Consider the following 24,836-nt stretch of genomic DNA (forward strand, 5'->3'; position numbering starts at 1 on the left):
TTTTCATCAAAAATATTCGTATCACGCACACAGCGTTCGATGCGTACATACGCACAATTCGTCATATGTTTGGGTATGTTGCGCTCAGCATACTTCTTGTCGACCGTTGCTTGGATCGATATTCGCACAGTGGTTTAAATTCACGTACACGTGGTCAGACGCTGTAGCACGTGCAATTTTCAAATGTCAAATTTTTTTGTTGTAAAATTATTTAGTTTTTTTCATGCAAGTAAAGTCGGCATATGCTGTCGACGGCTTTTTCATGCAAGTAAAGTCGAGGCATATGCAGGGGTCAGGGGCTTTCTTTGACATGATTCCTTCATTAGCTTTTCTCACTTCGCTCTATTTTATCCATTAAACGCTTCCCCATCAACACGTTTTATTTCGCTTCAAGCAGCTAACAAAAGCTGGCTAAATTTATTATTTGTATCAACAAACGATTCATCTTCGCTTTCGCTCGTATTATCCTGCTTTTCCCAATCATTCGCTGGTCTTACTTGTTCCTGAGCGTTTCGTTTTGCTAGTCGTGTCGCCTGGTTTGGCTTCTTTGCCTTCACCTTTGCCTTTGCCACACGTTTCCGGTCCTTCAGCTCTGGCACATATTTTTGTACATATTCTACCATAATTCGAATCGCTGATAACAGTGCCGGCGAGTGTCGAAACATGGCCGAACGCTCATATTCAAACAGATCAGCACGTGCCTTTATCCAATCGTACACGTTGTACACGAACACGCTGTTGTACAGCTCGTGCATGTGCAGATTATCGTACGGGTAGCCTAACAGCGGGATCAGGGCATACAAGTTGAAACAAACCGACTGGAAGTTGGCCAGTGTGTGCATGGTACCGGGGTCAATCGTTACTTTACGTTCACCGGGAGGCTTTTCATTAATTGAAAAATGATGTATTAACTCATCGTACGCTAGCATCAGTTCAGCTCGGGAAGTCCCACCAGTTAGCTTGTTGTAAAACGTTCGATTAAATTCAGCCCCAGATGGTTTGGTGTTCTTCTGCTCCTTGCCTTTACTACCGTTCGTTAGGTTCGTTTTTCGCTGCTGATCCAGATATGATTGATTCTGTTTCCGGAACTGGTCCACATTGCGGTTCATGCTTTTCAACGCCTTGTCAATAATTTGCAGCTGTAAAATGCATATAATCAGTGCATGTACGTGCGCCAGGTTTACGCTCCAACAGTTTTTAGCCCAATAGATCATCGCCAAAAAATACAACCTTAAATTGCTGGGAACGCTTTTAATCGTTCGAAACAAGTCTTGCCACTGTTCAATACCGGACTCTTCGAAGAGCTTTTGCAGCAGGATAACGTTGGGCAATTTTACCGGATCGTATGCTGTACCTGCAGGTAAAGACACGTCTTTAATATAAAAGTTTTTGATTCCGGTACCGTTTCTTATTCTAGTGATGTATTTGAATTCGGTTGTTTTAACCTTGAACCCAGTTTTAAGTATTGCAAAAATGGTTCGCAAAATCGGTAGACTTAATGCATTGGAATCCGGTTTCCGGATGTCCTCGATTTGGGGATAGTTTAGGTAGAAATTTGAATGCAACAAATCAGCCAAAACGCGTGGCACTTTCGCGTCACGATAAAGTTCTTTAAACCATTCGGGCCAGTTACGATCGGTGTAATTGTTGCGTATCAGAACCTGCTCTATTAGAGGATCTTGGCCATCTATAATTTCTTCATCTGAATTTGATCCTTCGGTAGAAGGAGGGGTGTTTCCCTCTTCGCCTTTAACACTTTCTTCCGCGCAAGAATTATTTAGTGACGATTGATTGTCCTCTGCATCGTCAGTCTCTGACATCGGTTCGTCCTGAACATTCTCATTCCCATCTTCATTGTCTAACAAACATTCCACATCGAACTCTCCTTCCGGTTTTGCCCCTTCATCAACTTCTTCTAATTGAGTTTGTAGTTCTTGCTCAAGATCTTGATCTTCCAATGGAGCACCGACCACTTGATTATCCTGCAACCCAAAATAATGTAAAGCTGTACAGTCCTCACAATTGTAGCCACGCATCGCCGTCAGAATTTGTCGGTAGACGGTCAGCTTGTGTTCTCCTTTGATGTGGCAAATAATTGCCCGCGTAGCCGATTGTAGTGTGTGATTTTGTAACCACTTAAGCAGCACCTTTATACGCCGCTCGTATCGGTTGATTTTGCGATTTACTCGACCTGACTGTATCGCCTGATAGAATGGCTTCAGCACGTTACGTTCGATGTAATCGTTCCCGAGCAGTACAGCAAACAGTGGTATCATCTCTTTTCCGAGCCGTTCATGTGGCCCAGTTAGATTGTCGATCGTGTACAGGCAGCAGTCTAGATAGGTATACGTTTGTACTCCATCACCTTCAATTGCATCCTCATCACCATAGTGAGCGACATATTTTATACCATCGGAGCGATGCTTTGCATTCTTGTGCTGCTTCCGGTCAATAACGCCTATCTTAAAGTTTTCCCCTTCCTTGTCCGACACCTTGTGGAACACTTTGTTCGACAGCGTTACGAACGGTATGTACTGAACGTCATGAATGTAAAAATCCGAATCGTAACTCAGCACTGGGCAGTTAAGTTTTCTGGCCAAAATCGCCACCTCATCGTCTGCTTCAAAGGCACAGCGCATGAAGGAAACTCCCGACGCCTTCAATGCATCGACAAACACCTCACGTAACATGGGCGGCGTAGTGAGGCTGATGGCGGCAAGGTGGAATCCTTTCATTTTCTGAATCCTTTGCACCATCCGGTACCGCACGACGGACATCTTTCGCGATTCGTACCCACCATCTAGAAGCACGTAAGGAGTAACGTTAACCAGTTTTAGCTTTTCGAAAAAATCCACCACAATCCGATAGTAAACGTCGTAGTTTCCACCGAGCGCCACCGCGCTGTTTTGGGATCGTTTGAACAGCTGCAGGCACAGATTGTCGCCATCTATGACCAATTTGGAGTCGTGCAGTTCGAAAGGCTTCAGATAAACTGCTGCATTTGCACCGATGAATGTTGTTAAACCACGCACTCCCATTTTTGCTATGGGTTTACGGTAGAACCGCCTCGCTAAAATTTATATTCTGCCCATGCACGTGCGATTTGTTTACCAACAGAGCAAATGGTTCAAACTTCGTCCAATGTTTATGATGTGTAGTTCCAAAGTTGGCAGTTCATATCACTTATCTTCCGTAAAAATATTGCTTTTCCTAATGTTTCAATCAAAAATAAATTGGAAAGTGTTACTTTTAGTTTATTTACATTGTTGGTAGCTTGATTTTCTGCTCTTTTCCCTTATCTAAAAACCTGCCTACATAACTTATCCAAACACCCAACTGATCAAACTGTCAAACGATTGTTGATGTTTGTAGTCCCGCATATTTCTACAAATACAGCGCGATTTGGAATAGTTTCTGTATCTCTGCAAAAACATAAGAAGACCTTTGATAAAACTAGTGAAAGTGATTCCATTACTTAAGTGACAAAAACGAAATCATGTATCTGCACGACTATTTAAATAAGATAATGCGCGTGTGGAATGCGTACGAGGGCCAGGCAGTGGCTCGGTTTCTGTCGCTCCAAGATATTCACGTTAACGATGCCAACCTGTACAAGGAAAACCCGGATGCCGCTGTCAGCCGGCAGTTACCTACTCCGCTGGATGAAATCGTTTCTGCCCACCTGAAAGCCGTCTACCATCTGATGCGTTCCGAAGCACCAAACTACACCGAGGCGTACCGTCACCAAACGAGCTGCATCCAGGCGGTCGTGAAGCTGTTGCAACAGATGAAGGAAGAAAATTGGATCCTCCCGATTATGTACGTCGTTTCGATCGATTTGCGACTACTGGCCACTAAATGTGAACAGCAAACGAATTTCTCCAAGTGTGGAGAAATCTTGGAAAAGGCCGCTGAAAGTCTTATGTCGTGTTTTCGTGTATGTGCCGGCGATACGCGTTCCTCAGATGAAGACACGAAGCGGCTCGGGATGCTAAATCTGGTCAACCAGCTGCTGAAGGTGTACTTCCGCATTAACAAGCTACACCTGTGCAAACCGCTTATCCGTGCGATCGATAGTTCAAACTTTAAGGACAGCTTTTCCCTAGCGCAACGCATCACGTACAAATACTTTGCCGGCCGGAAAGCGATGTACGATTCGGATTTTAAAAATGCGGAAGAATATCTCAGCTTTGCGTTCGACAACTGCCCGCGAAGGTTTACGAAAAACAAGCGGCTTATACTGATCTATCTCACCCCGGTCAAGATGCTGCTTGGGTATATGCCCCGGAAGGAGGTACTCGAGCGGTACAATGTGCTACAGTTTCACGATCTGGCTTCGGCCGTAAAGGAAGGCAATGTGCGACGGTTCGACGAAGCGATCCGCCGGCATGAGATGTTCTTCATCAATGCGGGCGTTTATTTAATCGTGGAAAAGATGAAGATACTTACGTACCGGAACCTATTCAAAAAGGTACACCAAACGCTGCAAACGCATCAGATCGATATGAACGCGTTCCAGACGGCGCTACAATTTTCCGGCGTGGAGGATGTTTCCATGGACGAGACGCACTGTATCGTGGCAAACTTGATATACGAAGGGCGCATCAAGGGATACATTAGCTACCAGCACAACAAGCTCGTCATATCGAAGCAGAACGCATTCCCGAGTGTGGTGGCCGCTTGATCCAGACAGGAGGACGTTTTCGGCGCGATGCCAAACATTATACAAACATGAATCATTTAATATACGAGAACACATGTCTCTTCGTGACACACAGATACCGCAAGCGTGGGAAACATATCCGCCAACAGATGTTGTTACGCATTTTATTGAATTGTTTTTCTTTTAGTCCTCCGAAATGGGTTGATGTGTTATCCATTCCAGCATCCATTCAACAAACTTCTTCAAGTTGCTTGGTTCTACTTTTTCTTTATCGGCACAACAACCTAAAGAGGTCTAGGCTTGCCATTTCTGACTTTCTTTGACTTTATTTGTCCGTAGCCGGATAGTCAGTACTGCGTACGGAGGATACCGGTCCGGATGGGATTTTGGACACCACCGGGCCGCTCCAAGTAGTTTGTTTCGTAACGCTAAACATCAGCTTTACCACATACCGAGCGCGAAAAGCGGCAAAAAGTTGAATTATAACTGTTCCATCGTTTTCTCGATGTTTTCTCCCATTGAATAAAACTATTGTGTACTGCGCGCGTGTGACAAAAAGGGGGTGGGTGTTGCAGCAGTATGAGTTCCGCAACAATTATTCTGGCGGGAAGCTTATAGCGCTATCATGTTCGATCACTTTACTCGAGAGATCGTGCAGTGTGCCGTGCCCAGGCTGCTAGGCTATAATCTCGAACTCCTCATCCGAATCGTCGAGCGTGCGTGGTTCCACCTCTTCGAATTCTAAAGCAAAATTGGAAACAAAATCGTGAACATATTGCTTGTTTCTCCCGCAACAACACCTTACCTTCGTTCGGAATTTCGGTCGCCGATATCACATTGAAGGCCTCGGTTGGTCCACTGTTCTTACGCGAAGATCCGGACGATGCCGTCGTCGGTGTCCACGGTGCTTGGCGTGTTTTCGCTACCTCGAACAATGCTTGGCTGGTGCCACCGTTCAAACTATCGTTAAACCGGCTCACAAGCAGATCAAACTGCTGCCGGCTAACGCACACAAAGCAAACGGCCAGCGACGGATCCATTGAGGTGAAACTGATCCGGCTAGCGTACCGCTGGTGAAACGTTTCATCTTGCTCCTGTTCGGCTGGTTCCTGCTTGTTGCCAACCGTCCCCACCCGCTGGACCGTGTGAGGATCGAGATAGAGTGCTTCCTCCCCGACATACCCGATAAAGTAGAGCGCTTGATTAGGTCGGCCACCGATCATACCACAGCTTCCCGGTAGCTGAAAACATTTCTTCAGACCCTCAATATAGATTGGATTTACTTCGCTAAGACCCAACCGCAGTGGGACTACCAACAGCAGCGGCTTCCAAACATCGGGATCTTTCTTATCTGCACATAATTCCACTAGAACGAAAGTGGAGTGTAAGGATCGGTCACAAATATCTGGGAGAATGCTTTCACTTACCTATCTCATCCGTTGCTACCGTATTGTCCAACGCTACATGAATGACTAGCCTGCACCAGTCGTCAAATTTCACCAGCTTTCTGAAAATGGAATCACATTCGTTAAATGCCATGACCCGACACAGTCCGTTGCAACCTACTTCAACACCTGCGCGACCGTGTTCGGCCCGAACCATTCGCCGATTCGTTTCTCCTCAGAGGAATCACCCATCAGGGCAATCTGGTGCAGGGAAAACGGTGCCTGCTTGCTGTCCTCGAAACGGTTCACAATATTGAGATAGATTTCATCTTTCGTTTCCGCTTCCCACACCCAGTTCCGTCCAAGATGCAGCTGTATCAGTGCCTGTGCTAGTACCATCTGTCCGCAACGCAACATACAGCCCCATCCTTTATCCGTGGTTAGCTGTGTATTGCCGATCGGTACGAATCCTTTGCGATAGGTACACCACAGGCGAGATTGCACATCCTGTCGTATGATTTCGAGATCTAGTTGGAGCAAAGGATAGAGAGAGAGACTGTGTAAAACATAATACTACATTATGGAAACACACGGAACACATCGAGGTAACTTACCATCGGTAGCGTGATATTGCTTTCCCAGTATAAACACAGTGTCGTTCGTCTTCGGTATGTCATCCGGTTCGATGGCGCTGCTCAGATCGTACCCAACATATGCGTCCAGCATTTTTGGTGAAATTATGTTATCGTTCGTTCGTAGCCCGCTGGTTGGGTGATAACATTGGCCTACTTATGTGCGCACTACACAGCACCGCAGGACGACGGCTACACTGGGTGGGGAGATAATTATTGGGACACCACTTATCACCCACCAGGATGACGGTGCACCGACTACTTTGAGAGCTACGTGTTGTAATTATGATACGAACGTCGCAAACGGCCAGAACGAATGTTTTCGTTGCAACCAGTATGTGTCCAATCGCTGGTACACGCAACTACTACGTCTTGTTGACGAAACGGTACAAAAAACACACACACAATTTTCTCACTTTACCACATTAAAAACCACTCAGAATCCCGGATTACAGACAATTCCGACCACAAGCCCAAATGTTCCCGCATTTGTTGCATTCGCTGATGCTATCCTCGTAATAGTCGTGAAACTGCAGTGACAAAGAAGCGTGCATACCAGCACCAGCGACAACGACGAGAAGGGGCTGTGAGTGAAATTTCTTTTGTTCGTGTTTGTTATTATTTTCATCCCCCTCCATTCGTTTGACGTTATGCGTCGCGCGTCTATGCATGCTACATATACGCACACTACGGATGAAAGTGGTCAAACATATTTTACATGGTTTTATATATTTTTATTTCAAACGGATAAATGGAAATTTGGAAAGGCATCTTCTGCTTGCTAACTTATTTCAGATACATCTTAACACACATTTCACATCGATTCATTTCTTCTAAATTTAAATAGAAAAAAAACATATTTCTGATCGTGAGTTGTTCTCCACAGTCCCATAGTCCATGTTTCGACGATGCATTTTTATCGTGGGATAACGCACGACAGCCTTCACCGAGCGTGAAGTTTTATGAAACGGATGCGTTTTCGTGAGATGGGAAAATAAGTAAAAAGAAAAGGAGAACATTCGCTTATAACACAACGTGATGGTTTCTAAAAATATTCCTTTCAAAAATACCATTTGCCGCACACTAGTGTGGGAACGATTTTTCTGTGTAGCATAACTAAAGAACCGAATACTGCAGGTAATTTTAAACACGCACTTTGGAGCGTATATTGGAGTGGTGCATCATTATTTGATTATCTTAACCTAAATCCATTGCGTTCATAATCCTAGCATCGTCTCATACTTAGCATCGTGTTTATCTCCCATATAGTCAGTCGTATTTTGTCGATAATTTCACGCAACTGTTTGTTCTTTAGCTGTACCATCGCGACCAGTTCGCGGTTTTCCTGCAGCGCCTTCTTGTACTCCTCCGTGTGGACTGGCTCGGTGCGCTCAATCTCACCCTTCAGCGGGATCAAACTTTCCACGTGTGTGTACTCCATACCCTGCTGGCAATTGTCGTTACACTTATCGTACAAAAGCCGCAGCCTTTTGAACAGTAATCGAATCGTGCGGAACTGTTCTTGCACCTTCGCCTTCTTGTCGTTGCTCGACAGCTGACCCTGGTTCGTCCCGTTCGGGGGTTGTATCGAGCGCAGTATGCCGAACACTTCCTGGAATCGGCTCACAATATCCTGTACCGTTTCTTGCCCGATTCGGCACAGCGAGAGAAGATTAAATTCGGCTTTCTGTTGCTGCTGTACGGTAGTTCCTCCACCCGGTTGATTGGGCGGCACCGATTGGTTCTGTGACTGAGGATTACTCATCACGTTGCCGGGACCAACATTGCCGCCCGGTTGTTGCATGCCCATCTGTGCGGATGGTTGGGTAGGCTGATGGTTCGGATTCTGTCCGACCATTTGATTTTGACCCGGCTGATGCTGGTTGGACGGTATCTGCTGGGGATTGGGTTGCATTCCTTGTGCGATTTGTTGTTGCTGCTGCTGTTGCTGTTGGTTTTGCTGCATCATGCCGGGATTGAGACCCATCTCCTGGTTGCCCTGCCCGGGTACACCTTGCATTTGTGGGTTGTTCATAACGTTGTTTTGATTGAATCCTGTACAGCGTGAAGACAGAGGTAAACTTTCAATATGGGATTCGGAACAAGCACAGGCATCATCTACATACCCATCATGCCCATTTGGTTGGGAACGTTCATTTGGTTTAGGTGTTGCTGAATGATGGGGCTATTATAATTACCCCGATGCCCGCTGGGGCTCTGATATCCTCCCGGGAACTGGCCGGACATATTTGATCGACAAAAAATCGTGTTTTTCACAAACTTGTTCCACAATTCCCTCGTCCGCTTGGTTTGCGCTACGGATGCGGCAAACTTGTTTTGACACCATTCATTGTGTCAAACTGACAGCAGGCTAAAATTGCACCGTTTTCAAACCGGTTCGTTAAAACCGGTACACCCTGTGCTGGCCGATGACAGTCACAGATGGTTTTTGTTTTGCTTGGTGCGCTGCACTATTTTCCGTGATTTCATTTCAAACACGCCGCGTTGCATCGGACAAAGTTCACCCATTTCGTCCCGTTTCCGCGTTTCAGTGCAGTGAAGCATACACACACACGTGCACATATTGAGCTTAACTGTACAAATACTGTTTGCGTTACTCAGCATTTCCACCTCTGCAACGGATTTCTTCTATCTGCGTCGTTGCATTTTTGTGTTTTTGGTTTGACGTAAAAAAGGACCAACCATTGAACACAAGGACAGCAAGATGGCAAAGCGAGCGGCCGGCTTTCTCATATTTCGCCGATTGCGCGAACGTATCGAGTATCTTATGCTGCAGGCCTCCTATGGTCAACATCACTGGTCACCGCCGAAAGGTCACGTCGATCCGGGTGAAGATGATTACGCGACAGCCCTGCGTGAAACGACCGAAGAAGCCGGGTATGTAGTACTTGCCTGTCCCGCCCCTCCACCCAAAAGACGGCAAGGTCAAATGCTCTTCTTCCGTCACTGTACTGCTTTTTTTTAGTTATGCCGAAAGTGACCTCAACATCTATCGGAAGCAATCCTGCACGCTGGAGTACAAAGTGAAGGGACACGATAAGGTTGTCGTTTACTGGTTGGCGGAACTACGCAATCCTTCCCAGGAGGCAAAGCTATCTGACGAGCATCAGGACATGAAGTGGCTGGACTGTGATGGAGCGATCCAAATTGCGGGCTACGAAGATTTCGCAAAGATGGTACGCCAATTTGATGCTAAAATTAAGGCAAACGAGCTGTGAATGGATGATGCGGTGGTGGTGTGTGCGGTAGCATGTTACGAGTACAACTTATTTATCCTCCCGTCTTGCACCGTCTTTCTCCGCGCTATGCCGTTTTACACTTTAATATCTATATATATTATATACAAACCACACACACACAAATATGCGCGCGCGCCAAACGCTTTCTCTAATTGGATAATGAAAATTATCGATTGTTCTTTACGACTACTGATTGTAACTTTAGCCTCGATTATATATGATGTATCGGCAAGTGAAACTGTTCACTTTAAACAAACTAATAAATGAAGTCATGTTATAACGACAGTCTGCCATTGTTTACCCATCGCATTACGATCATTGCAAACGCGTGTATTTATTGCCTGTGTAACTAACTATAGAGTCGCGAAAATGCCACACCTACTGACCCACGCTCTACCTACCTTTCTTACGGTACGCACTTTTGCTTGGTTCACTTTCCATTTCAATCGGCTCTAGTTCATTGTCCATGCCGTCTCGTTCATCATCCTGGTCCATCTCGCGCCGAAACAACTCCTGGAACACTTCGTACTCTTCCAGCGTAACGTAAGCCACTTTCACCGCAAACCGCTTATCGCTCGTGTCGGTAATCTGATGAACCGGCGGATTGCCGGTCGGTGTACTTTTATCCACCTTCAGCGGACGCGGTTTAAACAATCCCAACCGCTCCAGAAATGTATGCCGACAACGCAAATGCTCCAGATCATGAGCAAAGGCACAAGACTTCACCACTTCCAGCACTTCGTGGCGCATGGTTTGCATCAGATAGAGGATCTTCGCTTCCGTCACGTGGTGCTCATCCACCACCAGGTTCGGTGCGTTCAGAAACAATCGATACACGTTTTTACGCGTCTCAAAATGTGAGTGAAGAAAGGCGACACGTTGCGCCAGCTGGCCATAATTTGTGAAATCCAGCAAGCAGGGATGAGCCGATAGGAGCACTTTCATGTTCGCATCTCCAAACTGGCAGGATCGCCAACAGTGAAGACTTTCTGCGATCTTTTCCGGCGGCCTTACCAGTATGCTCGGGTGGCCACCGATAATGGAAAGCATTTTTTCCACCTCCAAACCTTCAGTGGTGAGTTGGTTCACTGTGCGGTACCATTGCTCTGGGGCGTATTTTGTTAGTTCTGGTACGGTAGTTAGCAGGGCACCAATGCTTGCCTTGTCCACACCTTCAATAGAAGCAGCGATCGCTTCAGCCTGGAAATCGTGGAAGCGAACACGTTGTGGTTAGATTTTGCGGTTAGTGAACATTATACCGTGTCAATAGTTACCAATTTTGATGAGCTGCTTGTAGAGCAATACCTTCGCAGAAATGTTGCTGAAAATCTAGTAAACATGGTGAAAATATTCTATTCCAGCTGGTAACGCGATGTACGGCAATCCTGCAACGCGTGCGATATCAAAACAATAACAAATCGGCACAGTAGCTCAAAGATGAGATGGGACAATGGTTTACTTTTTTCTTGGTTGGTTTCATTTTCTTTTGCAATGTATGTAAACAAATGTTTTTTTTTGTAATTGTAATTGCAATTGTAATCAATTAAAATTTAGGAATGTGACTACGAATATGTTTAAAAAAGAGTTTTTTTATTACTTTAAAAAATTAATTAGCATGCGGATACTAAATTAGTACATTTCTAATATATAGCAGTGTACTAAATTTGTATACATGCACTAAAAAAATCGAATTACGCGAAATTTCTCTGGCACGGGGAACATGAAAAATTATTCGCGTAACTCGGGAAATGACTGTACTGTAATCCTTGACAGCTATGTTGAACTGGTGTATTAACCCTCAAATGTACAACCATCGTAGCTGGAGGGAACTTGAATCAAAAAGTGAAAGTTTCATCATCTTCCAACGAAACACCCAACAAAATTACATAAAACTGTTATTAATTTAGTATATTTATTTTTCAATGTAGGGTGTGTATGTATGTACGTAGCTCAACTAATATACAGCATTCCAACCGGGTTCATCTTTCACCATACGTCCACTTCGGCTCCTGTTGCCACCGGAGCAGCGCGACACACCGTTTTACCAAGGATAACAAACACCCAACCCAACTCGGGGCCGCACTAACTACCGAGCGACTGGCCGGCCTCTCCATGATATTGCGCATATAAATACATATCCTATATATTCACTTTTTACGCTAAATCCTAATCGTTTGTAGATTCTGCGAATGTTCAAAAATAAGCCCTTACACATGCCTTCATAAATCCACCGTCCACCGCAGCTCAATTTTTTGTTTTGTTTCTTCCTTCGCTAATCACACTGCCGGAAACGTCTCTAGCGGCAATTCTGCTATACTGTTTCAAAAACGTAATGTGTTTAGTAATGTATTATTATAATTATTATTGCCAGCCAGTGGGGTTGCACAATCTGATCCATTATCAAGCGGCATGCTTTGCCGGCTAAATCAGCCCAGCGCGCAAAGTAAGGCTAGGAATTTCCTTTTTGCGTCAGGGAATATCATTTTCGTGCAGCTATCACCGAACGATCACCGAAACAAAACAGTGTATAATTTATCTTCTTCATAAGGGCGAGACAGTCAACAGAAAATGTTACAGACAACAGAAAGCTAATTTTTTCTTACGCTCAATTATGGCTAGAAAAGTTTAGTTAAAAAGCATACCTTCTAAACCTTTAGGCGACCATACCAATACACCCAATCCAATTCATTAAACCAATGCCGCTACCCCGAGCATCCGGTTCCGTACCGAACCGAGCCTAAATTCAATCCAAAAACTGTGGCTGTTGGTCAAAATGTTTGTTTCGATTTTTGGGTGATCGGGACACGGGCCCGCTCCCACTTTCTATCCCCTATTCCTGCTTACCGCTGCTGCTGATAAATGGGAATGTTTTGGGGTCCCGGATGGTTTGTGTTGATCGACAAAGGTCCACCGACACCACCGGGTCCACCGGGAGGGAACATATTCATTGGACCACCCATTGGAGCAAAATTCCCCATCGGCGGACCCATCTGAGGCATGAACTGTTGCTGCTGTTGATGGGTTGGCGGCACACCAGAAGCGGGAGGAAAATGATTCGGCTGCATGTTCATGGGTATATGTTGGGCTGGATGATGGTGATGGTTCAAATTCGGTTGAACCGGCTGGGTGGACGTTGTGGGTGGTCCGCCAGTTACGGGTACCGCACCAACACCCGGTTGCATGCCTTGCGATGCGACATTTTGCTGTACGGGTTGAGACACTGCCGGTTGGGTTTGTTGTTGCGGTTGTTGAGGAACGTAGCTGGGATAGCTGACCGGAGGCTGGCCAGTTGGTCGCATTTGGGGAAGCGAATGCTGATTTGGGTTTGGTGGCGCTTGCTGCAGTTGATGGTGAGACGAAGGACCGGCCATACCGACTGGCGGGGGCGACGTGGGATTGGCGAAACCTTGTGGTATCGCCCCGTGCTGCGGAGGCATCGGTAGCCCTCCGGTCATATTTGGCATCGTCTGTGGAGCAACCGTCGTGGTTGACTGTTGACTGCCTACTCCAGCCAACGATGTGGTCGGTGCAACCTGCGAAAGCATCCCGTTTGTGGTTGGACCATTTTGCGAGACTGTCTGCATGGATCCACCCTGTGCCGGATGAGGCTGGTGGTGATGGTGCATCGCCGTTTGCGGAGGCTGTTGCTGTTGTGGCGTGGGGAACTGTTGCATCGTGCCAACATTCATCTGCGACATATCGTGCCGAAGATGGGCCATGTTGTATCCCGGCATCGGTTGACCACCCGGCATCGATGGTGGTCCTCCCGGTGCCATAGGATACATCCCCACGCCCGGTAGGCTCTGGTACATGGCCGGCATACCGTACATTGGGTTCATTGGTCCGCCCACATATCCACCGGGCGCAGCATAGCCACCCGCAGCACCTCCCATTGACATCATCGCCGACCGGTCCGGTTCGCGCATCAGATTGTGGTACAGATTGATCGCATCCACCAGATCGCTGCTGAGCTGCGTCAACTGGGCATGCTTTCGATCGACTCGCTCCAACTCCGCATCAATCATCGGCCCCATTTGATTTACGAGCTGTTCGAGCTGCAACATTTCCTCGGTGTCCTGGGAAGGATCTTCCGGGTCGGCTTCGTGTATGAGATGCAGCAAACGATCGATCTTTTCCTCATTAATTTCAACCGTCTCCAACTGTAGCTGCTTCTGCTGTCCATCCTTATCACCGTCCAGCTTCTGCTCGTCCGAAAATTGCACACTCTTCTTCGCACCCTTTCCTCCGGATGCTGCCGAAAGGGATTCCGGCTCCACGGACAGATCCGCCGTGACAAAGTTGGATGGGAAAAGACCCTCGCCGCGTTGGTTCTGTCCCTTCCACCAGTTAGGATCGGAATCATCCAGAACCATAATGATTTCTCCTGCTTGAAACGTTAGCTCATTATCTTCGGCCGCTTCGAAATCATACAGCGCGCGCACCTGTTGAAATGTAAAAATAAATCTCTAAATTAACTCCTTCTTAAGATACAACATTTACAACTTTTCTACCTTTCTTGGTTCAACAACCGGTGCCGTGGATAACAAAGCGGAAGGATACAAAGACGTGGCGGTCTGTAATGAAAAAAAGAAGGACACATCATTATTGCATCATTCCGGTCGTTTCAATTCCTAACTTACCGTTCCTGATGATGACATCATTTTCGGCGATTGCGTGTTCTTGACTTCCTTTAGCGAAAGTTCGATCGCTTTCGCAATGTCATCTTCCTCCTGCTGACTAGACACGACGTTCGGGTCTTTGCTGAGCGTCGTTTCGCGCTTTGGTGTAGCGGATGGATCGCTAAAATCATGCCCCTCCTCACGCAGCTTTTTGTATAGCGAAGGTATCAGATCGAGCTGCGGGTCGGACTTGAATACATCCTCTGCCCAACGTTTGAGGGTCAGCTTTAGTTTCTGTTTATTGCAAAAGAAATACAAATCGAAAAGAATTCAAACACAAATTTTCAAGTAGAAATCCTTCTTTCGTTACTTACCGTATTCACTTTTGGTTGACTTTTCTGCAGCAGCTTCTTAAACTCTGTCTCAAACTCTCGAGAGGCGACTTCCAGGTGAAACTGCTTGCCACAATTATTAACGCATGCATCGAGAAGCTGAAATGTAACAACAGTGTTAGATTAATGTTTGTACATTTGTTTTACACAGATAGTAAAGTATGTACCGTGATCGCTTTCATAACCACATGGGGGTTGAGCGAATTTAATCTTTTTATTATGCATTTTAGGCAATCCTTCGGTGTCGCCGATCCATTGTTTACACGGTCACAGATATCCAATATAAGACCCCAATTTTCCGTCGTATTGTTTTCGCTGGTCGTTTTCTCTGAAAAAAAACAATCAACACAAAATGAAAAAAGTTATTTAAATGTAACTGATTAAATCCCTTTGTATTTCAAGATTGGATTAGAAGTAGAATTTAAACGTAATAATGTATTTATACATAAATGTTTTTATAGCTTTAAAATTAATATTAATCATTGAAATAGATTTTAAGAAAGAAGAATGAAAATATAGTTATGGAACTTCAGTTCATACATAGTTAAGGCATTAACTTCCCAGGACGCTAAACCGACTAGGTTCTTGTCCAGAATTAACTTAATGACTTAATATCGATAGTTATCATTTTATTACATCGTAAGCCTGTTTAGCGCACCTGTATACAAACAAATAAAAAATATACATTTGCGGTTGGTGCTGAACGTGTATCGCGAGGTCATATTTCAAAACCAGAATGTGTGTGCAAACCCCCGTATCAGTTATCGGGCAAAGATCAGCTTCAAAATAACACACAATGACAAATCAATGGTGGCTGGGCGGATGCTTTTCTATGTGAATCCGTACAAATGACTCATATGCGGTGTACAAATAGGCAGCACTGCACAGTACAATCATTAATTGATGAAGTGAGAAATGGTCCAGTTTGGTTTTGCCATTGCCTAAAATAAAATAACGAAAACAAACACAACGTTGAAAGTGATAATTGAATGTTGAGCAAGAACAGCAGCTTTATGTATAAAACTGGAGCAGCCCAAACGGTAATGAAAGCGATCTGCCATAAACAAGTTCTTAAACATTCCTGGAAAACACACAAAAGACAGACATTCTGAAACAATGAAATCAGAGAACGAACGTTCGATTAGAACTTGTACGATTTCCGGAGCTCGCACTTTGTAGCGATAAGCGGCTACGCAATTCGGACAACCTGCTTGCTGCTGATATTAGTCAACAGCTTGGGCTGCGTGTTGTCTTGTTTGTTTTTCCTGATTCCTACCATCATCTGTATCAGTATGCACATATTAATCCGTACATGTCCCTGAATAAGAAGGCGTTAAAGAACATGTAAACAAACAACTGTACCACAGAGTCTGTTGTGCCATTTCCAGCGCTAAATAAAGAATGCTATACCGAACGGGAACAAGGGCAATTTCCAGCACAATAGAACCAGAAGGACCGTATGCTGGTGTTGTGCCGTACAGTGAACAATGGTCTGAATCAAATTAGGCCGCGATTCTATAATTTTTGGCTTTCATACCTCAAACCCACAATGTGTATTGATTTGTCTGCGTCGTTAACAAAGTAAACTTTGCAGCTTTGGTCATGCGTTATCAACGGTATCACGTCACACTTTACCTAACACTGTTGACCTCTCCGGTTTCCATCATCGCCGAGGAGCGTTTTCATTCATCTACCGTGACGGCACACCATCAGTGCACACATCCTAATTTAATTAATAAACCTCAATTGCAGGAATGCGTCGCGATATTGGTACGTTTTGCTGCGATACTTAGGGATGTACACCGCTACACATGTTTTACCTAGGTTATTTCTTGCTAAAATACTAGTTGTGGCAAAGATTTATTATTGACCCGTCACATGGGACATGACGAGTCGTGAAGTTGTTGTCCTTCGTGCATTGATGTCACGAGTGGGGACAGAGGTTCTTCATGCCCTTACCTATATCCGCGTTGAGTGTAGACGACGTCCCAAACAGACTCATGTTTGCTGGCGTGAAAGATGTTCCGGTTGGGTACTACGCTGGATAGCTTCAGTCCTGCTGCTGCTGCTGCTATTGCTCGGCGTTAACGATCCTTCCTAGTGCGCCACGTACTTTAACCAACCGGACCCCGGACAAGATTTTCGGGTGTGGATTGTACTATGTCTTCCGCTTATCAGTACGTTGCTGTCCAGCACTAGGACAGAATGTAAACTCCCGTCTAGTGTGTCCCGGAACTCCAAGAGCTCACTTTCACCCTCTATACGCACACGCACGCACACAAATCCCACTCCTACAAAGGACCACTGCGGGACGGGATTTTTTCGTGCTATTTCGCCCTCTTTTGTTTCCGCTATTGACGTTTACACCTTCGCCCGTACTTGCCCGGAGTTGCAAACGATGCGACGTTAATTTTGCGAACCTCCAATTTACTATTGCACGCAGTCCGTAAAGAACTTTTCCAACCGAACGACACACTACACTGTACGGTGCATAATTTCGGGAGAAAGTGTTGCGAAGTGTTCCAAATTATGTACTTTTCCTCTCTGTGTGTTTCAGCAGGCGATGATGAATCAAATCGACAAAGATGACAGGTTGTGTTTTTCCTCTTCTTCGTAGAGGTGGTTCTTTTTTTGTATTTTTCACCTGTCATAATACGCACCACGAACGAATACACTGTGAAGCGATAGGGTCACGAAAATTCAAATATATATTTTTTTATTTCATTTCCATGAAGAAATACAATGCGAAATGTGATTTAAAAATTTCTTTATTTGTACATCTGTCTAGAAAAAAATTAATACACTCCACCAAATGTGCAGAAACGAACAAATTGCTGTGAATAAAAATGTCAGCTTTTTGCCTGTTTCATTTACAGTATACACCCTGTTTGACAGTTCTGCTGGTGCGTGTACGTAGTGGAAACTCGCGGATTGTGTATTGGAGCAAAATTTGAATTGCTCTTGCGCGAAACAGGCACCTCTATTTTGTCGGCTTTGTAGAACATTTGCTGTCACAAATCGGTACGGAAAAGGTGATTAATCCGTTCGCCGATAATCGTACCGGACGCTCCATGGAATTGTGAAGCAAAAATCGTACATTCAGGCGGGTCTTGCGATGGTCCAGCTGGATGATTGCGCTATGGTAGAGATGTTGCCGTGTTTTCGTCATCGTTGGGCCGTAGTTTTGTGTTGTGTAGTTTTCCGTACAAAGTAAAGAAGGGCCGAGCGAAGAGGAAGCCGAGGTAGGAAGTTTTGTGTTCTTTTTAGTCTGTGTGATTGTGAAAGTGAATTTTGACCCCGAAGGGGACACTGAGAGGAAAGGTGGAAATCAACAAACAAGACCAGATAAAGCAGGGCAGCATTTATCAATTACTCAACGGCAAGTGGTACCCAATTTTCACCACCACCTGCCGTAAGGCCTGCATAATGGCTTTCGTCAAAGATCCCTGCGGTATTGTTTGCGTGCTGGTCACCTATATGGCTGTCCTGTACGCAGACTATGTGGTAACGCATTGGATCATTCTGCAAACAATGCCCAACAGGTACGATCGGCTAAATGATAACTATTATCAATGGTATAGCAGCTTGCTGTAATATAATATAATCTTTTTTTTTGCCAATTTTATGCATTCCTATGGCAGTCTCTGGGCACCGTTTCATGTAGTGGCGTTCAATACGATCGTGTTCCTGCTAGCAATGGCTCATCTGAAAGCGGTACTGCTCGATCCTGGCACGGTCCCATTGCCCCAAATCCGTATCGACTTTTCCGACCTGCACTCGGAGAAAAACTATGGCCACGAGCGGGAAGAATGGACGATGTGCACACGGTGTGAAACGTACCGACCGCCAAGGGCACACCACTGCCGTATCTGTAAACGGTGCATCCGGCGCATGGACCATCACTGTCCGTGGATTAACAACTGTGTCGGCGAGAGAAACCAGAAATATTTCCTCCAGTTCCTGATGTACGTTTGCGCACTTGCCGTCTATTCGATCTTTCTGATCGTGATCTCATGGGTGTATCCGTGCGAAGACTGTCACACGGATGTGACGCAAGCCCAGAGCCGGATGATGCACAGTGTGCTGCTGTTGCTAGAATCGGCTCTGTTCGGGCTTTTCGTTATTGCAATCATGGTTGATCAGATGCATGCAATACTGTACGACGAGACGGCAGTAGAGGCGGTCCAGCAAAAGGGCCCGTACCGGATCCATCGACCGAAGATGGCCTTGCTGGCGGAGGTTTGTGGCCGTGGACATCCGATGCTATGGATGCTGCCCTGTACTAGCCTGAACCGAAAGCATCACGATGTGCCGTTACTGAGCCACGATGTGTAAAAGACCACACTCCGTGCGCGAAGTGCCCTCCCAAAGGCTGAGATAAGGGTAATTGTAGAGTAAGTGAAACGGATCCAACTGAATGGAATGGAATTGACGCAGGGAGGTAGCACGTGCAAACAAAAAAAAAACAGCGAAGAAAAAACATGCTTGGGAAACACAAATTCCTATCCAATGGGCTCTGAAGCGCTCTAGACAGACACCTTTGGCGCCAGACGACTGGGTAGCCCATTGAGCCCATTTGCATTATCGTGCATTTATGATCGTACGTACTACCTTGGCTAATTAGTTTTTTTGTTTCATTACACCACGAACGGTGTGGTATGCGATGTCGACGGGCGTGTGCATGTTTGTGTGTGGTGGTGTGCGCGCTACAATTTTCCCATGGCGCAAATTCCTTCGCGTGACCAAAGACTTGGGAAAAACAGGGTCGTATTTGCTTCTGTAGTAAGGGTTATTTTCGATTCGCGGTTGGAACCTCTAGCTGCTGTCGTCTGCTGGGGTGGACAGTTTTGTACGTTTTTTTATTGGTTTAATTATGTGTTACTAAAATGTTGTCTTTGCATTAATTTAGTTGCGAGGAGTTTTGTGGTAGAATTTTGTAAGGTTTCTTCAGTTTTTTTGGAAGCTTCCCGGGAGGTATCTAAGCAATAGCAATGTTAAAAACAACAGCCCCTTTCCGGAATGGTGCTAGCTAATGTTCACTTTCCCCTGAACCGAAGGAATCGATTATCCAAGGAATAATCTTCCACCTGGGAAGGGTGCGTAAACAATCCCTAAAACACACCAAGAATTGTCTAGGAATTGATGTAAATTTGTGTACCAAAGTAGCTGACCGATCCTCGAACAAACGGATGCAAACCAAACAGGTCAGGTATACTTATATACCCTTCAGTAACAAGTCGAGCTGATATTACAAATTACATTATAATACATCGAGTTAAAGTAGCATTTAGTGCGCTGCAAAAATGAACAGGTTTGGTTCTGTTACCGTTTCGGGTTATTTGTTTGAAGGTGAAACTAATCTAGATTTACTTCATCCTCTGTACACGTATAGTTAGTTTAATTAGCCTTATTTCTGGTGTTTATAATAGTGATCAAGAAAACAAACTGACCAACCAGAGTGGTTTCCTATTGAACAGTAACTCTTGACCTCGTACATTGAACAAAGGCAAACAATCACGCAAAATTGGATGCATTCTAGTTTAGTGATCGAATTTAGAATCCACGCACATCCATCTAGAGAGGAGCGGGGAATGAATTAATTGCACAAGCATATGCAAGCAGCAAACAGGAATGTACCCAAATTAGAATCTTTTTGTAAAGAAAACGCACTTCCTCACACTGCCCTACTTCGATCCCGCTCGATCGATCCGAAACGAGCTTAAGCATTTCAGCCTATTGTTGATTACTTTCTAGATTCTGTTTTGTTCTATTTTCTAGTTGCTTTAATTATTCGTAAATAGCCGTAAGATAGTTTCTTCTCCGACAGCTTCCGGTTGAATTATGTATGTACAGTTATAGTATTACAAAGCATTGTGTAACACGGATTGTATTAAGCGCAATTAGCATTAATTTCGGGTACAAGTCGTGCAGATGTGTGTTTTGGGTTTAGTTTTATTTTTAAACGTTTAATTTGCCAAACGAACGTGTCTCGAAACAGTTTACTAACGTTCGCTTGCCTCTCCCCCACGTATACCCTCCCACCCTTGCCTCTCACTCGCACGTAGATCATTTAGCACGAGAAACAGTAGTTTAAAGTGTAGGAAGAGCAATAGCAACACAAACTGGTAGTGTGTCCCAGCGATGCGAGAACCACTTTCGTACTGGTGTAAATAATTCATCCATTTGATGTCAATCATTTCGAACTCATCGTTCAGTGTAGCTTTTTTAATAGACGAACAAGCTATAGTACATAGTTCCAGAGGTACTGCAACACGGGATACGTTTGTATTAATCAAATCGTTTTACAGCAGACACACGGACACGTGTACGCAAGGAAACTTTTACATATAGGTAACAGATGCATTTGTTTGGGCAGATTGTGTAAAAACATAAACATACTGGGTCCTCCGAGAGCATTAACATGCGTTTTCACCTATTTTGTGAATGGACAAGAAAAAAAAGGCAGGGAAAACTACTATGCATCAATATTTATATTTTTGTGATCCGCAAATAAATGTATCAACTGATGTGCAATTTAAATGTGCTTTCGTACAATTGCATTTTGCCTAGTTTTGGTTTAATGTTTTGAGAAAAATGTAATTAGAGTGATTTGGAACAATGATTTATTTGAATTTTAAACATAAGATCCTTTGATATTTCAAATATTCGATTATTTCCCAGTATACTCCTTGTTACTTCAAGGAATCTTATAACACCTCACAGAGTCAGACATGGACTTTGTCCAAAACTGAAAAATCCATACTCATTTCAGAAGATTTAATTCCCAAATCTCTACCCCTTCGAATCTTTGAATTGTTCCTCTTCGTTCCATTTTTTATACAAAAACCAGAACTCCATAATTTTGTTTTAGTCCTTCAGATCACAATACATACATCGATATTAAGCTTAAATATTTGTGCAACTTTTAAGTTGATAATTTAAACGGTTTTTTAAAATTCCCACGAAATGACAAAACAGAATGAACCACTGTGCATTAGTTGCTAAATTTAAATTCATTTTCTTATGCCACCTGGGCACAAAATGCACCGTTTTGACAGCTATCGCATGCTCTTTTGTTTACCGCGAACCGTTGTTTGGAAAGGAAGAGAAAAAGGTGGTTCTGCTGTGCATGCAAAGTTTGTAAAAGTTGTGTAATGTTGCGCTTAATACGAATATTTAGTTCTCCAGAGACGAGAGCCTTAAAATCGTCTCAACCACTGACCAACTTGCTGGCACGATTAGGCACATTCGCACCGCGTGAATTTCAATACGAAACATCGGATGGCGAAAGTGGCACCTTGATGCATCGCTTTTCCCGGCACGTGTCCCTTACGAAGCGTGATTTCACCGACAAAACAAAGTATGGATTCAAGGTATCCAATTTCTACCCCCTGCCGAATGTGAACACCTATGGTCAACAGATACGTGATCTGGAGACCATCGATTTGGCTAAGTTGATCACCTTTACGACGGATTTTCGCAGCAAAACGGATTTCCGGTCCTACACGGAAATCGTGAATGCGCTCGACGAGGAGTGTGTACGCCGGGTGACGAATGCAACAATGTACGAACTGTTGGAAATGTTGCACTGCTTCATGTATCTGTTGCCGAACAAAATGGCCCAGCTAAAATCGTACCAAACGGCCATGCCAAAGCTTATTCAACTGTTTGGCAGTGGAGCATCAGAAAATGAGCGCAATTTCTTGTCGATCGTTTTCTTCCTCGGTCTGTGGAAGCGCAACAAAACCGGAACGATATTGATGAAGGAGTTTCTTCAACAATATTTGGACCGTTACCTGACACCGGACCTAACTCGGATGGATTTCGTCATACTTGCGAATGCAACGTACAAAACGAGTCTACGAATGGTGGACGAATCGGAAGCATTCAAGAGTAGACTAACGCAAGAGATAGTTCAGTTCGACAATGAAGATGATTCGGCGCTACTAGTTACGCTGATAAAATGTGCCCGAATGAATCGGCTTTCGTCGGACGAGATCATGGAGAAAGTACACTCGTTTACAGAGGAGAACATAACACGTAAAGAGCTAGATTTCCGTGGCCTCTCCCATCTGTTTGCGTACGTAGCAGACAATCGGATAAAGGACGACACCTTGGCTGAACTTTTCGTGCAAGGATGCTGGACTCGATTCGAGGCGGAAGTTGGTAAGCATGGGTTCGAAACACAAACGCAATCCTGCCGTCCGAAGGATATTGGAACGTTCTTATGGAGCTGTGCCACTCTCGGCGTACCGATGGAAGCTTACAGTGGTATTAATTTAAACATGTTCGAAAAAGCGATCCGATTGAAAGTTAACGCCGGGGAGTATCGGTACATCCCAGACGTGCTTGTCGATACAATCCTTTCACTGTGGATTTGTGAGCGCAAATCGATTGGACTGTTCCAGCTCCTGTTTAAGGATCGAACGTTGGTTCAAAATCTTCGCAAAGATCGCTCGAAGCTAGAATCGAAAAAGGATCTGCTACTCAGCTGTGCCGAAATAGACTTGCCCGATGCGACGGATGTGATGAAATCGGTGAGAAAACCATCGGAAGATGCGTTTGTTCTAAACCGACCTGCACAACCATTTTTGCTGAGACCTGACTTAAAGAAAGTAGCGGAATGTTTAGAGCGATTAAAAGAATCGAAGCAATTGCCCATATCAAGTATTAGCTTTAATCTTCCAGTGAAGCATTTGAATATTGCTGGTATTTTAGTTAAAATGGCCACTGGTGTCGAAAAGAATTTGGACGTACTTGATGAAAAGCACACTCTGAGTGATGGAGAATCACCTGTTGGACTCATGAAACTGAAGACGCGAATATTGAAAGATAAATCCATCGATCAAGCAATGGTAAGCGTATTGATGACATGTTATTTGATAAAGTTCTGAATTGTTTTTGTTTTTCAGGTTAATCTGTGTAGATTGGATACACCGGATGTTTTGGAGCAAGAACTAAGGCGAATTCTGGCAGAGTCAAAACAACAAAAGGATTGAATATAAGACAGACTAGTAAAATAAAATAAAGCTCCCAAAGTGCCCTGAAAGTGTTTCAGGATTGAATTATACAGTTTACAAAAAGGCATTATACAAAGGCATTATACATTACTTCGGATAAGCGGCTATTACTTTGACGAAAAGATCTACACAACCGTTTGATTGATTTGTTCACTCACGCTCGGTCATGCTTCATCTGTATTTACCAGTTTCTTACTCGTGTAATTTTATCAACTTACAACACCTAATTGCACACGCAATACAGCCCCTGCAGGGATTGATTTTTAACCGATGAAATTGACCACAACCAAGTGAAGAATTATGTGAGCAAACACGAAATCAGCGAAGCCACGCTCAGGCGAGATTCCCAAAAATTGTTCCTTGTTCTGGGGGTTTGACTGCAGGCGGAGGCACACTGAAACAGTAAAAGCGGCACAGTTAGCAACGACGGTGGTGAGCGTTTGGAGCAATCGTTACGTACCACCCAGCACGAAGCAGCTCACCGTGCTGATAAAGCCAGCCAGGAATGAGTTGAACGGGAATGTTCCAACGAGGCAGCAGTAAACAAACTGCGTGATGCCGGTCAGCAGAATGTACAGCAAGTAGGCGTCGACGATTTTCAGCTTCTTGGGCGTTTTGTGCGTGTACTCATCGTAGAACTTGTGCAACACTTCCGTAAGGTTTTTCATGATGGATGGTAAACGCTGCTAGGAAGGCTGGAGCTCGATTTAATGCAAAGGAAACGTACCGATCGTAGATCTTCTGATTATGCCGATTTTTTATATTGTTGTATTTATGACGTGTGCTATTCGTCGTTGACAGGCGTAGAGAAACTGCCCGGTTGTCTAAATCGTTATGTTGATTTCTGCGATTATAATCACAGGGT

At 44.6% G+C, this 24,836-nt stretch overlaps 10 protein-coding genes across 10 annotated transcripts; 4 read left to right on the plus strand and 6 right to left on the minus strand.

The window, feature by feature from the left end:
• Positions 1–389: 389 nt before the first annotated feature.
• Positions 390–3,038, minus strand: LOC128710836 (protein asteroid). The gene has a single exon (XM_053805691.1). The coding sequence runs from the start codon at positions 3,036–3,038 to the stop codon at positions 390–392; it is 2,649 nt and encodes an 882-aa protein (XP_053661666.1).
• A 458-nt stretch (positions 3,039–3,496) lies between these two features.
• Positions 3,497–4,684, plus strand: LOC128714209 (PCI domain-containing protein 2 homolog). The gene has a single exon (XM_053809085.1). It carries the CDS (start codon positions 3,497–3,499, stop codon positions 4,682–4,684), a length of 1,188 nt encoding a protein of 395 aa, XP_053665060.1.
• A 655-nt stretch (positions 4,685–5,339) lies between these two features.
• On the minus strand, positions 5,340–6,774 carry LOC128710795 (cysteine protease ATG4B). Its single transcript, XM_053805648.1, has 5 exons — positions 6,663–6,774; positions 6,230–6,575; positions 6,091–6,170; positions 5,469–6,029; positions 5,340–5,404 (listed from the first exon to the last, which is right to left on the minus strand). Exons 1-5 carry the CDS (start codon positions 6,772–6,774, stop codon positions 5,340–5,342), a joined length of 1,164 nt encoding a protein of 387 aa, XP_053661623.1.
• Positions 6,775–7,905: 1,131 nt separating this feature from the next.
• LOC128715848 (mediator of RNA polymerase II transcription subunit 30) lies at positions 7,906–8,927 on the minus strand. The gene is made up of 2 exons (XM_053810765.1): positions 8,807–8,927; positions 7,906–8,735 (listed from the first exon to the last, which is right to left on the minus strand). Exons 1-2 carry the CDS (start codon positions 8,925–8,927, stop codon positions 7,906–7,908), a joined length of 951 nt encoding a protein of 316 aa, XP_053666740.1.
• A 450-nt stretch (positions 8,928–9,377) lies between these two features.
• LOC128715850 (bis(5'-nucleosyl)-tetraphosphatase [asymmetrical]) lies at positions 9,378–9,919 on the plus strand. The gene is made up of 2 exons (XM_053810768.1): positions 9,378–9,578; positions 9,667–9,919. Exons 1-2 carry the CDS (start codon positions 9,406–9,408, stop codon positions 9,917–9,919), a joined length of 426 nt encoding a protein of 141 aa, XP_053666743.1. The 5' UTR covers positions 9,378–9,405.
• Positions 9,920–10,333: 414 nt separating this feature from the next.
• Positions 10,334–11,280, minus strand: LOC128715849 (uncharacterized). Its single transcript, XM_053810766.1, has 2 exons — positions 11,215–11,280; positions 10,334–11,140 (listed from the first exon to the last, which is right to left on the minus strand). Exons 1-2 carry the CDS (start codon positions 11,278–11,280, stop codon positions 10,334–10,336), a joined length of 873 nt encoding a protein of 290 aa, XP_053666741.1.
• A 1,500-nt stretch (positions 11,281–12,780) lies between these two features.
• Positions 12,781–16,953, minus strand: LOC128715847 (signal transducing adapter molecule 1). Its single transcript, XM_053810764.1, has 6 exons — positions 16,911–16,953; positions 15,119–15,279; positions 14,934–15,050; positions 14,581–14,853; positions 14,452–14,514; positions 12,781–14,382 (listed from the first exon to the last, which is right to left on the minus strand). Exons 1-6 carry the CDS (start codon positions 16,951–16,953, stop codon positions 12,781–12,783), a joined length of 2,259 nt encoding a protein of 752 aa, XP_053666739.1.
• Positions 16,954–18,377: 1,424 nt separating this feature from the next.
• LOC128713813 (palmitoyltransferase ZDHHC3-A) lies at positions 18,378–19,286 on the plus strand. The gene is made up of 2 exons (XM_053808682.1): positions 18,378–18,493; positions 18,593–19,286. Exons 1-2 carry the CDS (start codon positions 18,378–18,380, stop codon positions 19,284–19,286), a joined length of 810 nt encoding a protein of 269 aa, XP_053664657.1.
• A 2,819-nt stretch (positions 19,287–22,105) lies between these two features.
• On the plus strand, positions 22,106–23,950 carry LOC128710838 (uncharacterized). The gene is made up of 2 exons (XM_053805693.1): positions 22,106–23,806; positions 23,864–23,950. The coding sequence occupies exons 1-2, from the start codon at positions 22,106–22,108 to the stop codon at positions 23,948–23,950; spliced, it is 1,788 nt and encodes a 595-aa protein (XP_053661668.1).
• A 284-nt stretch (positions 23,951–24,234) lies between these two features.
• On the minus strand, positions 24,235–24,639 carry LOC128712104 (dolichyl-diphosphooligosaccharide--protein glycosyltransferase subunit DAD1). Its single transcript, XM_053807000.1, has 2 exons — positions 24,432–24,639; positions 24,235–24,365 (listed from the first exon to the last, which is right to left on the minus strand). The coding sequence occupies exons 1-2, from the start codon at positions 24,637–24,639 to the stop codon at positions 24,235–24,237; spliced, it is 339 nt and encodes a 112-aa protein (XP_053662975.1).
• Between the last annotated feature and the right edge of the window lie 197 nt (positions 24,640–24,836).

This window comes from Anopheles marshallii, chromosome 3, assembly GCF_943734725.1.
Source record: "Anopheles marshallii chromosome 3, idAnoMarsDA_429_01, whole genome shotgun sequence".
Taxonomy (NCBI): Eukaryota; Metazoa; Arthropoda; class Insecta; order Diptera; family Culicidae; genus Anopheles; species Anopheles marshallii.

What these genes read in the sequence shown, in the direction of transcription:
- LOC128710836 (XM_053805691.1), bottom strand. Translation starts at nt 3,038, where the DNA reads ATGGGAGTGCGTGGTTTAACAACATTCATCGGTGCAAATGCAGCAGTT.
- LOC128714209 (XM_053809085.1), top strand. Translation starts at nt 3,497, where the DNA reads ATGTATCTGCACGACTATTTAAATAAGATAATGCGCGTGTGGAATGCG.
- LOC128710795 (XM_053805648.1), bottom strand. Translation starts at nt 6,774, where the DNA reads ATGCTGGACGCATATGTTGGGTACGATCTGAGCAGCGCCATCGAACCG. An exon ending in GCAATATCACGCTACCGATG is followed by an intron (nt 6,576 to 6,662) that starts GTAAGTTACCTC and finishes TGCTCCAACTAG; the next exon opens with ATCTCGAAATCATACGACAG. An exon ending in GGTAGCAACGGATGAGATAG is followed by an intron (nt 6,030 to 6,090) that starts GTAAGTGAAAGC and finishes CTTTCGTTCTAG; the next exon opens with TGGAATTATGTGCAGATAAG.
- LOC128715848 (XM_053810765.1), bottom strand. Translation starts at nt 8,927, where the DNA reads ATGTCCGGCCAGTTCCCGGGAGGATATCAGAGCCCCAGCGGGCATCGG. An exon ending in CAACCAAATGGGCATGATGG is followed by an intron (nt 8,736 to 8,806) that starts GTATGTAGATGA and finishes CACGCTGTACAG; the next exon opens with GATTCAATCAAAACAACGTT.
- LOC128715850 (XM_053810768.1), top strand. Translation starts at nt 9,406, where the DNA reads ATGGCAAAGCGAGCGGCCGGCTTTCTCATATTTCGCCGATTGCGCGAA. An exon ending in GAAACGACCGAAGAAGCCGG is followed by an intron (nt 9,579 to 9,666) that starts GTATGTAGTACT and finishes GCTTTTTTTTAG; the next exon opens with TTATGCCGAAAGTGACCTCA.
- LOC128715849 (XM_053810766.1), bottom strand. Translation starts at nt 11,280, where the DNA reads ATGTTTACTAGATTTTCAGCAACATTTCTGCGAAGGTATTGCTCTACA. An exon ending in CAAGCAGCTCATCAAAATTG is followed by an intron (nt 11,141 to 11,214) that starts GTAACTATTGAC and finishes CACGATTTCCAG; the next exon opens with GCTGAAGCGATCGCTGCTTC.
- LOC128715847 (XM_053810764.1), bottom strand. Translation starts at nt 16,953, where the DNA reads ATGAGTCTGTTTGGGACGTCGTCTACACTCAACGCGGATATAG. An exon ending in TACACTCAACGCGGATATAG is followed by an intron (nt 15,280 to 16,910) that starts GTAAGGGCATGA and finishes GTTTTTTTTCAG; the next exon opens with AGAAAACGACCAGCGAAAAC. An exon ending in TGGTTATGAAAGCGATCACG is followed by an intron (nt 15,051 to 15,118) that starts GTACATACTTTA and finishes GTTACATTTCAG; the next exon opens with CTTCTCGATGCATGCGTTAA.
- LOC128713813 (XM_053808682.1), top strand. Translation starts at nt 18,378, where the DNA reads ATGGCTTTCGTCAAAGATCCCTGCGGTATTGTTTGCGTGCTGGTCACC. An exon ending in CTGCAAACAATGCCCAACAG is followed by an intron (nt 18,494 to 18,592) that starts GTACGATCGGCT and finishes TTCCTATGGCAG; the next exon opens with TCTCTGGGCACCGTTTCATG.
- LOC128710838 (XM_053805693.1), top strand. Translation starts at nt 22,106, where the DNA reads ATGTTGCGCTTAATACGAATATTTAGTTCTCCAGAGACGAGAGCCTTA. An exon ending in AATCCATCGATCAAGCAATG is followed by an intron (nt 23,807 to 23,863) that starts GTAAGCGTATTG and finishes TTTGTTTTTCAG; the next exon opens with GTTAATCTGTGTAGATTGGA.
- LOC128712104 (XM_053807000.1), bottom strand. Translation starts at nt 24,639, where the DNA reads ATGAAAAACCTTACGGAAGTGTTGCACAAGTTCTACGATGAGTACACG. An exon ending in GAGCTGCTTCGTGCTGGGTG is followed by an intron (nt 24,366 to 24,431) that starts GTACGTAACGAT and finishes TTACTGTTTCAG; the next exon opens with TGTGCCTCCGCCTGCAGTCA.